At 46.4% G+C, this 13,714-nt stretch overlaps 1 protein-coding gene across 1 annotated transcript; it reads left to right on the top strand.

Annotated features, from left to right (window-relative positions):
* The first annotated feature begins 1,387 nt into the window (after nucleotides 1-1,387).
* LOC105079140 (putative tripartite motif-containing protein 61) lies at nucleotides 1,388-2,407 on the top strand. Its single transcript, XM_010967845.3, has one exon. The coding sequence runs from the start codon at nucleotides 1,388-1,390 to the stop codon at nucleotides 2,405-2,407; it is 1,020 nt and encodes a 339-aa protein (XP_010966147.3).
* The last annotated feature ends 11,307 nt before the right edge of the window (nucleotides 2,408-13,714 follow it).

The following is a 13,714-nucleotide window of genomic DNA, read 5'->3' as shown; positions in this document are numbered from 1 at the left end:
GGCATAGCCCCTCCCCCACCGGCTCCAACACCCCCCAGATCCCCCACCGCCTGAAGGGGAGGGGCTGCTCCTGAGAGCTTGTCAGCTGCCTGAGGGTCTGCCACGTGGACAACTGCAGAAAGCCCTTGGAAATGCACAAAGCAGAGGTGACGCCAGACTCCAGAAACACCTCTTTCCAGGGGCAGATGGAATTCCAACAAGCTCTGAAGGGACAGGCCAAGACTGCTGAGCAATTTCACTGGAGAGAAGCAAAGCCAGGACTTTCCAAAGTATTGGATGGTGTCATAAACTTGATCTCTGATGGAATTAGCTAGAGGGGATTAAGGTGGGTGTGTCTTATCCTACACTGGATAGAAGATGCAATCAGAGGAGGATGGGAGGTTCCCAAGGCTGACTGCATCCGAGCTCTGTCCAATGGGAGTGAAGGAGAGGACCCTCCCTCCAGGCATTTATAAAGCCCAAGGGGACACATTCTGGCCCCAGTAGTGAACTGAGAACCCGGGCTGTGTCGAGTGCTCAGACTGCATGGAGGAAGGTCATCTGCTCTGAGAGGAAGAGAGGAGACCAGAGTCCCAGTGTGGGGAGTGGAAGGCACGCCGGGGCCTTGAGGACACAGCGCAGCTCCCCCAGCACAGAGCCAGGACCCGGGAGCTGGGCAGGCAAGTGCAGACTCCGCGTGGGGACGGAATCCCCCGGGGGCCTGAGTGGGGACAACTGGGCTCCTCGTCGCTGTGAAGTGTGTTCTTCGTATCACAGGGTTTTTCCTTTTTTTTGTAAATACTATACTCTGTATCTCTCTAGTATTAAGTCTCTGTATTAACTAAATCACATTAATTAACCATTACCAGGCTCTGCTGTCCTAACTGACTACAATTCCTTTCTGTTTGGAAATGTATGTGTTTGAATCCAGGAAAAAACTGGTAAAACACTGCCTATTATGTACATGGTGTTTATCTCCTTAATGCGTGTTCTTTCCCCCGTGTTAGCATTTTCTGGAAGGAGCTGCTGAGCTGTGCGGAGACTGGCCCACGTCTGGATGTGCTGACTGGCCCACGCTGGGGATCCTCACGGCCACCTGGAGCTGGGCTGTCCCTGAAGGAGAGGACGACCTCTCAGGCCTCGATTTCCGGCCACCGAGTGAAAGGGACCAAGGTGCCCAAGGCAGCGGAGGCTCCTGGGGCTCCGGGCCCTGCGGCTGCGGCTGTGGAGGTGAAGGAAGGGGCAGGACTCGGCCCCACTGCACACAGCTCCCTGGGTCCTGGGAGACCCACGGGCGGGCGTGAAGGCCAGAGAGAAGGTGACGGGTCGGAAGCTTGTCCCTGTCCCAGCCCCTGGAGAGCCGGGCTTCTCTGAGGGCGTCTCCCCTGACAGGACCCCTCCCGGCACGATGGCCCTGGCGGCCTCCCTGGCGCAGCTGCACGCGGAGGCCAGCTGCCCCATCTGCCTGGACTGCCTGACGGACCCGGTGACCACGGGCTGTGGGCACAACTTCTGTCACGCCTGCCTCCAGCAGCGCTGGGAGGGGCTCCGGGACCTCTTCCCCTGCCCGCTCTGCCTGCAGCCCTGCCCTGAGCGCAGCTGCAGGAGGAACAGCCAGTTAAGCCACCTGGCTGACGCTGTGAGGCAGCTTCCCAGCACGAGGGCCAAGAGGGGCCGGCAGGGGGAGGCCCCCCTGTGTGAGAAGCACAGTCAGGCCCTGAGCCTGTTCTGTGAGGAGGACCTGGAGCTGCTGTGTCCCCAGTGCAGGCTCTCCTCTGAGCACCGCCACCACCCCCTGGTGCCTGTGGAGCAAGCTGCAGTGTGTCACAGGAGGAGGCTCAAGGGCTACCTGGAGCCCCTGACAGAGCAGCTGGAAGCTGCTGAAAAGGGCTTAGAAATGCAAGTCTCCAAGTCATTTGAGTTGGTGTCCAACATGGAGAATCAAAGGAGCAAACTGCACTCTGAAGTTGAACACTTTAAGCGTTTCTTGGGAACAGAGCATTACGAAATTCATGTTAAGCTGCTAAATGAAGAAAAGAGTGTTGTAGATAAAATAACTGGGAAAAAAATCCAAATATCAGACCACGGATCCACGTTGAAAAGTCTGCTTTATGAAATAACCAACAAGTGTTCCCAGACTGACCTGGATTTACTCACAGGCATTGAAAGAATCCACAGAAGCTATGAAAATTTAGAGAGCCCAGCAGCCTTTTGGTCTGAAGTGAAGAAGGAGGTTTTCACTCTCCCCCCACAGTATTTTGGCTTGCACAAAATGATTAGCAACTTTCATGTGCATTTGACGCTGGAGCCTGAAACTGCTCACCAGAGCCTCCGAATTTCACAAGATCAGAAAACTGCAACCTTTCAAAGGATGGAACCAAACTGTGTTCATCCTCCCAAGTGTTTACCTCTTAGCCCGCTGTCCTGAGTTCGGAGGGTTTTGATGCTGGCAGGCATTTTTGGCAGGTAGAAGGCAGAGGCAGTGGGGAATGGTCCTTAGGGGTGTGTAAAGAATCTTTCCCTAGAAATTCTCTTGTGTCACCTTCCCCAAGCAATGGCTGCTGGCAAATTCAGCTCTGGGCAACCACACATGACACACGGGTTTCAGGAAATGCCTGTTGGATTGGCGTTTTTCTGGACTATGATTTGGGAGAAATTTCATTTTACAATTTGAATGATCAATCACATTTATATACATTCAGTGAAATTTTTACATAAAAACTTATGCCCTATTTCTCAATAGACCTTTTTCTAAATCACTTACAATAAGTATAGTTGAAGATGAGCGCTGAGCCACCTTGGGAGACTTTCCGTATGATCCACGTTCTTCCTGTGTTCTTGGCAAGTCCTTGAAATAAAGAGCCTGAGTCCATCTTTGATGTCTGACTGCTGATGTCTTTTCACCCTCAACCTCGGGCCTCCCCTCTGCCCCACATCTGGGCAAGCTGTTAAGACAGCCTTGGCTGAGCAAGGCGGTTCTCACCCAGGAAGGCTCTTCTGCAGAGGAACTCCCTCTGCACTAACTCCCCAAGCTCATGACATTTCTCCCTTCCCAAGACATCCTTGGTTTGGTGGCCGTCCTGACTGCACACAAAGTCTTTGTGAGAGATAATAACCATCTCTTTCCCTTTCAGTATGTTTGTGGCATTAGCAGTCTTGATACAGAGGTACATTTTGAGAACTTGGGTTTTGCCTCAGTGGGTTGACCAGAACACTCCTTAGAATAGTGTACCTAGGTTTTTAGGTATTTGGGTCCCAGGAGGCAGGGTATATTTTTGTGTGTTTTTCAACTACCATGATACAGCTAGTTTTAGACTTTATTTTCTAAAATTATAATACTGTGTTTGTGGTTCCTCTTTTCTCCCAGGAAAGGTTTGGGAATCTATTATAAATTCCTTGACATTTTAATATTTAAAAAAAAAATAAATGTTTCATGGTACTGGTTCTTGCCAAATTTCTACCATAAAATATCTAATTTGTCTTTTTGTAAATTGAAGTATAGTTGATTTACAATTTTGTGTTAGTTTTAGTTGTACATCAAAGTGATTCAGTGATATACATATATATATATATATTCCTTCTTTAATTATTTCCGTTATAGTCTCTTACAAGATATTGAATGTAGTTTCTGGTACTACACAGTAAAGCCTTGTTGTTTATCTACTTTATAAATGATAGTACATAGCAGTTAATCTTATACTCCAAATCTCTCTCTCCCCTTCCTTCCACTTTGGTAACTATAAAATTGTTTTCTACGTCCATGAATCTGTTTCTGGTTTGCTAATAAGTTCATTTTTACTATTTTTTAGATTCTACATATAAGTGATAACATAGTATTTGTCTTTCTCTGTCTGACTTCACTTAGTATAATAATCTCTAGGGTCTTCCATGTTCCTACAAATTGCATTTTTTCTTTCTTATTTTTGGCTGAGTAATATTCTGTTGCAGATATAGATATATGCTGTATCTTCCTCATCTAGTCATCACTTGATGGACATTTACGTTGCTTCCACATCTTGGCTATTAGAAATAGTATTGCTGTGAACATCGGGTGCATGTACCTTTTCTAGTTAGAGTTTTCGTCTTTTCTGGATATATGCCTAGGACTGAGATTACTGGATCACATGGTAACTCTATTTTTAGTTTTTTAAAGGAGCCCCATACTGTTTTCCATAGTGGCTGCATCAATTTACATTCCCACCAAAAGTGTAGGAGGGTGCCCTTTTCTCCACATCCTCTCCAGCATTTATTATTTGTTGACATTTTGATTATGGCTGTCTGACAGGTGTGAGGAGATACCTCATTTCCATTTCTCCAGTAATTAACAATGTTGATCATATTTCATGTGCCTGATGGCCATTTGGATGTCTCCTTTGGAGATGTGCCTATTTACATCTTCTGCCCATTTTTAAATTACTTTTTTAAATTGAGTTTTACCATCTGTTTCTATTTTTTGGAAATTAAGCCCTTGTCAGTTGCATCATTTGCAAATATTTTCACTCAATCTATAGGTTGTCCTTTGGTTTTGTTTATTGTTTCCTTCATTGTGCAAAAGCATGAAGTTTGATTAGGTCCAATTTGTTTATTTTTGCTTTTATTTCTTCTGCCTTGGGAGACTGCCCTAAGAAAATAATGCTATGATTTATGTGAGAGAATGTTTTGCCTGTGTTCTCTGCTAGTTTTATGGTGTCATGTCTTATATTTAAGCCCTTAAGCCATTTTGAGTTCATGTTCCTGAATGGTGTTAGAGTGTTCTAACTTAATTGAATGGTATGCAGCCTTAAGCTTTTCCTCTTGTCTCCTTTGTCCAGGATTAAAAACCTGTAGGTGTGCAAGTTTCTTTTTGGGCTCTCTGTTGTGTTCCATTGATCAGTATGTCTGCTTTTGTGCCAATACTCCCCTGTGGTGATTACTGTAGCTCTGTAGAATCATCTGAAGTCTAGATGGGTTGTCCCTCCAGCTTCATTCTTTTTCCTCAAGATTGTTTTGGCAATTCTGGTTCTTCTGTGGGTCCATAGGATTTTTTGGGCTATGCTAAATTTTTACTAAAATTTAATATAACTTTAAAAATTTCAAAACACCTAAGTCTATTTGGCATTCACCAGGAAATTGCTAGAAACCATTTCATGCAGTTGCTGATTAAAAAAAAAAATTTAGGGGGAGGGTTTAGCTTAAGTGGTAGAGTGCATGCTTAACATGCACGGGGTCCTGGGATCAATCCCCACTACCTCCTGTAAATATAAACAAGTAAATAAATCCAATTACCTCCCCCTTATACAACAAAACAATTTTAAAAAAAAAGGTAAAAGAAAAACGTTCATCTTCTTCCTTGAATGGACAGCCATCCAGATGGAGGAAATCCTTAAACCATGTAGTTCGTGTCTCTCTCCATTTTCTGGACTGTTAGTTCTCTAGTGGTGGGGATTCCAGATGGAATCTGTGCATCCAGGGTTCTCGTTCAATGCCCCACCTGCAATTAGAGCTCATAAAAAGTCTGATACATGAGTAACTAAATGAGATGCCTTGTTAGGAGATCAGGAAGCAGGCAGGGTTAGAAATGCACATCTGACAGTCTTCAACCTCTTGTGAATCAAGTTACCAGGAGCAACAGGCAGAACATGTCAGAATTCTCAGTCTCCCAACTGAGAGGTTTGCTCTCAGGCACGCAAGGAAGACTGGACCTGCTGCCCCGCCCACGCTGCTCCCCCAAGGCTGTGTGATGGGGGCTGTAACTGTGCGGTGGACCCTATTCTGCCTGGGAGCCTTGGACCGAAGAACCAAAGATGCCAACTGAGAAGAGAGCTAGGGAAGGAAGGCAGGGAATCACCCACATCTGGAGACACTTAGAAAGGGATGCAAGCAAATGACAAACGGCTTCTTGTTGAGAAGAGAGGAGACAAAGGAAAAGATTCTTTAAGTCTCTGGGTTCAGAAGGTATGCTTACTGTGGGAATAGCTGTTTTCGGAATGCAGTGCAGTGGGTAAAATAACCAGGCTTCTGCGTCTTTGCCTTCTCCACTGCGTCTAGTTTCCCTCCCATGTTACAGATGAGAGAAAGATCATTGCTTGAAATAGAATTAGTTGATCTGTACTTTGTTCTTTCCAAGTTCCAGGCACTGTTTTATGTACTTTGCTTGTATTAAATTACTTAATTGTCATGGCGTTAATATTACAGCCAGCCATGAACTCAATCACCTTGTAAGTGGTTGATTCAAACCAATGACCTGCTTACAATGCTTAGGGGTTTTTTTGTTGTTGCTGTTTTTTCACAAAATTATGTAACATCTTGATTATCATTCCCTTAAGATTGAACCAGAAAATTGTGTGTGTGTGTGTGTGTGTGTGCATGTGTGCTTGTGTAACGTCCTTGAAAGCACTGAGGATAGATTCATGTATAACACACTGGTTCATTTTTCTGGTTGAGGGATCATCATTTCAAGACCCTTTGTCAATTAGGTGATCTCAGCGTATTTCAAAGGGCCATGTGCCTTGCTCTCTTGTGTCAAAAAGCCCTTTTGGGATTTGATCTACTCTGGCGGCTTACTTAATTCTGCACTGAGATTCCCACCCACTACCTCTTGCCATGACCTGACCAGTAAATGTCAGGATCTCTGTGTACTGAGCTCCTTTGCCTGGCTCTCTCGGTGAAATCCAATGTGATAGCCCAATGTGACCAATATTTACCTTCAGTTTCTTCCCAGACTACTCTTCCGTGGCCTTTCGTATCTCTGAACGGGCAGCTCAAATCACCCAAACATCCAAGCCATGAGCCAGGAGCCTCCTTCCACTGGCTCCCTCTTTATAGCCAGTCAGTCACCCATTTGTATATGTCCACTGTGGAATCCACTCACTTCAGCCCAGGTCAGGTCCACAGCATTTCTCATCTGTCCTAGTACAGTAGCTTTCCTTGGGGCCTCCCAGCATCCCTGTCCCACCAGCCCTTGTGGAAAAATGTCAACAGAAATATCTAAGATTCCATGCTCCTGGGTTTGGGATAGGAACCCACTGATCTTTGTTTGAGTCTCCTTTGCAACATCGATCACGCACACCACGCAGAAACCGGAAACTGGACTTCTTCTGAAGACACCTGTGTTCCTCACTGGAGGCACTTTTCTTAGTGCAGTTTTACTGGGGCATCTTAGATAGTCTCCCTTTTTTTCTAGTGCTTCAGATGGGGACTAGGGAACTCAACCATTGAATAAGCTTCACAAAACTCTTCCTGGTCCCTGGGGTATTCTGTTCTTGCACCCAGATACCTGTAGGTCCACGAATGGCCGTGCAGGTACAGTAACATGTTCTAAGTGTGTTTGAAAGTGCTTCAAATACTCTGACAGTCACTGCCTACACTCTAGTGATGAAAGAGAGTACTCCTTATCTAAAGTGAGACCTGGGTGGGGAGGACACAGCTCAACTGGTACAGTCTGCGCTCAGGATGCACAAGGTCCTGGGTTCAATCCGCAGTACCGCCTCTAAAAATAAATAAATAAATAAACCTAATAACCTCCCCTCGCCAATAAAATGTATCATAAAAATAAAATGAGACCTGGCCAAAAAGGTAGAGATTTAAGGTCAGAGCAGCTGTCTTCAGGACAGCTGGGAAATTAAGGGTGTGGGGTGATGCCAGTACTGGAGACAGAGCTCTAGCCTGGCAAGAACAGTGGTGTGTTGAGCACCCCCTCTAGGCCAAGGCCATGGCCACACAGCTAGTAAGTGTGAATCAGGAGTTCAATCTATTTCTTTACATAACATCACATCATTAAAATATAGTCACAGATACCAGACCTAGGAATTCTGCTGGATTTTTTTTCTTGAACCTACAGATTATCATACTAAGTCAAGTAAGTCAGACAGAGAAAGACAAATATTTTATGATATGACTTACAAGTGGAACCTAAAAAAACATGATACAAAGGAAATTATTTACAAAACAGAAACAATCTGACAGAAATAGAAAAGGAAATTATAGTTGCCTAAGAGGAAAGGGGGAGGAGGAATCATGTACAATTTGGATTAAAAGGTAAAATTTCTAGAAATGGAATTTCTGATGCAAACCGAAGGAAAACCTGAAGGGCTTTTACCCTACAGAACTCCTGTACCAATGTACAGCCCCAGCAGCAGGATGTGAGTGTCTGTTCAAACTCTGCCACTCTGGGTGTCATTTAAAAAATACCTTTTGAACAGAATCACAGACATGGAAAACAAATTTATGGCTACCAGTGGGGAAAGGGGGTGGGGAGGGATAAATTGGGAGTTAAAGAGTTGTAGATACTAACTACTATATATAAAATAGATAATCAAGGGGGACCTACTATATAGCACAGGGAACTATACTCAGTATAACATGATAACCTCGAGTGGAAAAGAATCTGAAAAAGAATACATTATATATATATATATATATGTAAGAATACATTTTATCTATATATATAAAACTGAATCACTTTGCTGTACATCTGAAATATTATAAAATTAAAATTAAAAAAATTTCATTAGGTGGATTCGTCTAGAAAGGGAAACAGGCGAGGAGGCCACCACGTGGCACTTCCACCCGGGGAGACTTTTCTGGCATCGGCACCATCTCATTGTTCCCTGAAACACTTTTAAGCAGGATGGCTCTGGAGTGCAGGCCTGTGTGCTCCTGAGTGAGAAAACCTTCCTGCTGTCCTCGGAGTGGATGGCTGTCCTCGCGGACACCAGGGGAACCTTCCCTCTGGGCCCATCGCCCTCCGCGGGGACCACAGCTGCCCGCCTGTGGGGAAGGTGCTGGGATCCTCGGGTCCCACGCTGAGGGTCAGAGTGCACGGACAGGAGCGCTCCACAGGTGTGATGGTGACACAGGAGGGACTGGGCTGTCAGGGAGGGGACGCCATGGAGGCGGTCCTAATACAGTAACTTAGTCTTCTAGGAACACAGAGATTTGAGAAGGGTCAGATCCGGAGGCGGACACTCAGGATTACTGAGGAACCCACAGAACGTCAGCGTCACCAGTGGGACTTCCTAAAACTACATTCAAGGCCTCCTCAAGGCAAACTTCTGATTCACTGCATCCAGGGCCTCCTGCTCTGCTGCCTGTGCTGGCGACTCCCTGGCACAGTCCCTCCCCAACCCGCTCCAGCACCCCCAAGAGCCCCCACCATCTGAAGGGGAGGGGCTGCTCCTGAGAGCTTGTCTGCTGCCTGGGGGTCTGCCACGTGGACAACTGCAGAAAGCCCTTGGAAATGCACAAAGCAGAGATGAGGCCAGACTCCAGAAACACCTCTTTCCAGGGGCAGATGGAATTCCAACAAGCTCTGAAGGGACAGGCCAAGACTGCTGAGCAATTTCACTGGAGAGAAGCAAAGCCAGGACTTTTCAAAGTATTGGATGGTGTCATAAACTAGATCTCTGATGGAATTAGCTAGAGGGGATTAAGGTAGGCGTGTCCCCCAGCATCCACGGACAGAAGATGCAATCAGAGACGAAGATGAGAGGTTCCCAAGGCTGATTGCATCCGAGCTCTGTCCAATGGGAGTGAAGGAGAGGACCCTCCCTCCAGGCTTATAAAGCCCAAGGGGCCACACTCTGGCCCCAGTGTGAACTGAGAACGCTGGCTTTGTCGGGTGCTCAGACCTGCATCGAGGAAGGTCATCTGCTCTGAGAGGAAGAGAGGAGCCCAGAGTCCTGGTGGGGTGGGTGGAGACTGCGCCCGGGCCTTAAGGACACAGAGCAGCTCCCCCAACACAGAGCCAGGACCCAGGAGCTGGGCAGGTGAGAGCAACTCAAGTTCCGGGGTGGGGGGGGGGGCGGGGACGGAATCCCCTGGGGGCCTGAGTCGGGACAACCGAGCTGCCCTGGGTGCTGGGTGATCCCACCATGGTAGGGGTTGGGGGATGCCGGCCAAGCTGGGGTGGCCTGGGAGGTCTGAGGGTGGGAGGTGCTTACTGGATTCGTTAACAACAGACTCCTGCCAGCTGAGTGGGTGATTCCCTGTGTGCAGAGGAGGACTGGGTTGGGGGAGGGAAGCTCCAGCTGTGGGTGTGGTTGTGGCCTGACCTCTGCCTCTCACCTGGACCACACCTGCGGGAGCCGTGGGCCACTCCCAGGGCCTCCTGCCTGGGGAGCCCTTGTGCCAGGCACCGTGCTCACTGCTGTTCTATTTTCTTTCTCAATATGTGGACTCACTACTTAAGGTTTTATGTACCTACATGTGTGGTTACTTTATGGAACAGAAATACTTGCTGGCTTTTTCATAAGGACATATACACACAGTTTCCTTTTATGTTGTAATCAACTTCCTGGAATTTCTTTTGGTGATAATCACACTGGATTTTAGGTCTTCCAGGGAATTCAACATGATTTTGTTGACTGTTAATGTAGTTTTGAGAACTGTGTTGAGAATAGTCAGGAAATCTATAATTCAGCAACCCAAATGAGGACCAGAAGTAATACAAACACCCTGAAATTCTGTGTCACACCAGTTTCTTGCTGTTCAAAACCAAACTATTCCAGGAGGCCTTGTCATATCTGTACTTAGGCCCACACACAAATGAGAGGGAAGATGAGGACAGTTCCCCATCTTCCCTGTGTCCCTGAAAGGGTGGGGGACCCAGGAAGCGCCCTGAATGGCCCCGGCTCTGAGACCAGGCCTGGACGCTGCCCCCCAGCATCCGAGCACATGGACCCTCTGCTGCCTCCATCTCCCTTCAGTCTCAACCTGGGAGATTTGGGGAGGTTAGTGGAGTTGGCGGGGGAGGCAAGGGGGTTGGAATGGGAGGAGAGCCGGGCAGATGTGAATCAGCTGTGAGAAACAGGAGACGGATCCTCAAGGATCAGAGATCCCCGACATGGAAGGGAAGCTCAAAGAGGAGGGGAGAGGGACGTGGAAGCCAACCCCTGGTATCTGAAGATTCATCTGTGAAGATGTCCTTATGTGTCACCTGGAAGATATTTTTCAATGAAGGTGTCTAATACCGTGGTTACCACTTAAGATAATTATCTAATGTTTTTATAGCATCAGATAGACACCTTCCAAAATGGAGTTGTTACTGGACCCTTTCCAGATTCTTGGAGAGCAATGCCATAAAAATGAATATCATTTCCACAAGACTCTTAGACAAGCAAAGGTTTTTATTATAAGTGATCACTTCTGCACAAGGGAGAAGGCAGGGAAAGCGTGTCTACTCTGGTAGGAGAAGGGGTAAGAGTTGGTTTTATAACAAAATGGGTGGGGGCTGTCTCATGATCAGTGATCATTTCCAGAAATAATCAAAGCTCTTTGCTCAGCAGTAGGTGGCTCCTGCAGACCATCAGGACCAGGGAGCACTTCTGGGAGGGGAAAGGAATGCGTCAGAACGTTCTCCAAGAAAACACAGGAGCAGACAAGGTTAGAAGTTGCAGTTGAGCTTCTGGTCTTGCGGCAGTTAGGTACACTCCTGAGTGTAACTGAGATAAGGTTAATCTTTTAATCCTTTTTTCTTCTTCTGGGACTCATGCCCCAGGGCTTTTGATTTTTAGCCTGCAAAGTGGGTTTTTCCAAGACCATCTGGGGTCCTTTTCCAAAACGGCTGTGCTCTGACTTCCTGTCTCTTTCCCCACAGACTTTATGTCCCGTCATTTTTGTTTTCATTCTTAAACTGTATTTATGTATTTATTTTACAATATCATATTTTTAAATTGAAGTATAGCTGATGTACGACATTATATGTTACAGGTATACAGTGTAGTAATTCACAAGTTTTAAAGGTTATACCCCATTTGTAGTTATTATGAAATATTGGCTGTGTTCCCCATGTTGTACAGCACAGCCTTGAGGCTTATTTTACACCTGATACTCTGTACCCCTCAATCCTCCACCTCCATCTTGCCCCTCCCCCTTCCCTCTCCCCACTGGTAACCACTAGTTTCTTCTCTACATCTGTGAGTCTGTTTCTTTTCTGTTATATTCACTAGTTTGCTGTATGTTTTTAGATTCCACATGTAAGTGGTATCTTACACTATGTGTCTCTATGTCCCCTCATTCTTAAGGGATCGTTGGAGGCCGCAGGTGGGTCTTCTGCAGTGGCATCAAGGCTGACTTAGGGCCTGGGTGCTACCTGACAGGAAGCAGACAAGTCTCTAACTACCTGGCTTGGATGAGGCCGGGGCTGGGCCACATAGATGTTTGAAATCTCCTGGGATTTCTTTGGTAAAACAGGCCTTGTCTATATCCTATACAACATTTACACCTAGCTCTACAAACCAGGGCAACTACACAGAAGACAAGAATCCTAAGTTCAGGTCCCACTGACACGGCTCCTCGAGTCAGAACACAGCCACCCAGAAGGTCCCCTGCCAGCACTGTCGTGCTCTTTAGTGAGGCCAGTTACATGCTTTCCCCCTTGATTTACTGTAAACAAGTGGTATTTCTTGTGTTATTTCTGAACAGTGGTGGTGTTTCTTGGACTAACAACCTGAAGTGTTTTTCTGGCCATTGAGCCTCCATTAGACTGATTTCCAGAAGTAGAGACAAACTGGTTTCTAGAAATAGCTTGTCTTTCAGCATCTAGGCTGTTAAAAGTCTTACTCACTTGGAACAAAAAAGGTTTCCCGTGGGCTGAGTGCTGTAGCAGATTCTTGTCCTTCTGACATTAACAGTTTTATTTTTATAAGTCAGAGAGCACCACGGTTTCACTGAGCCTGCCTTCCTAGCATAACTGTTCTTTCCCCATCACCAGATAGCGTTTCGTACTGGAGTCTCCACGATGGGCCAGGCTGGAGTGTCCTCTGAGCCCTACTGTGTTTAGGGTACAACCAAATACTGCTTTTCAGGGTGGAGCTGAGCACTGACTGGCATCCAGATTTGGGGTTCAGTCTTACCTAACAGAAGCCAGGGGCTCCCCATGGGGAGTATGCATTGTTTTTGAACTGTATTTCCTGTTTCAACCAACAGTACCACTGGGTATAGCTGCTTTTAACTAATTCAGGGAACTGAATTACTCAGGGCGCAAAAATGAAGGTTCCAGTTGCCACTTATCCCATAGTCTTGGGGGACAGTAAGTCTCCCAGGTGAGTCTCTGGCCTTCCGAGGCTGGTAGGGTGGACCATTGTTTGGGTGTCACTTCTGATTTTATAGGTACCTTGTGGCCATAAGGTTGCAGTTGGCAGTTGCTAGCAGATACTGTTCTGAGAACAGTTGGTGGTGTCCTTAAATGTGCTGTAGCTGAGAAATTCAGATTCTCGGTAACACCAGGAAAGTGTGTGAGACCTCGTCCACAGTGGCCATCCAGCTCTATTTTGAATGTTTTAGCCACAGTTACTCTGCTTTAATTTTTAAATGTACTTTTTCTTTAAATGGTTAAAGCAGATGTACAATGCATGTTTAATTGGCCACAAACAAACTGTTTTGGTTAAAGTTTAAATTAAATCATATATCAGCCAGAATGGTTCCCCCATGTCTCAGTATGTGCAGATTTTCCATCATTTCCCATCTTGATTGTAAATCTTTCAATAGAAAGCACTGATAATCCAAATAAATGCTCCCCGGACGCTGCAGCGGCTCAGCTGCCTGCCCTGGTCTGGATCATGTCCCTTGGTGCTAGGCCCCCTTTATGTTTGCCTAGTTACCCACGTTGAGGGAAAACCAATGAGACATCACGCACAGGCTCAGAGGTAAGTTACTGGGGAGACATTTGATAGGCCATACCTTTCATCACAGATACACAATTGTCACACAAGCTTGTACACGTGCTTGCAGCAACAGACTTAAAGCAAGCAGGTTT

Source organism: Camelus bactrianus, chromosome 2, assembly GCF_048773025.1.
Source record: "Camelus bactrianus isolate YW-2024 breed Bactrian camel chromosome 2, ASM4877302v1, whole genome shotgun sequence".
Classification (NCBI taxonomy): domain Eukaryota; kingdom Metazoa; phylum Chordata; class Mammalia; order Artiodactyla; family Camelidae; genus Camelus; species Camelus bactrianus.
This window is presented reverse-complemented; position numbering and strand designations above follow the sequence as displayed.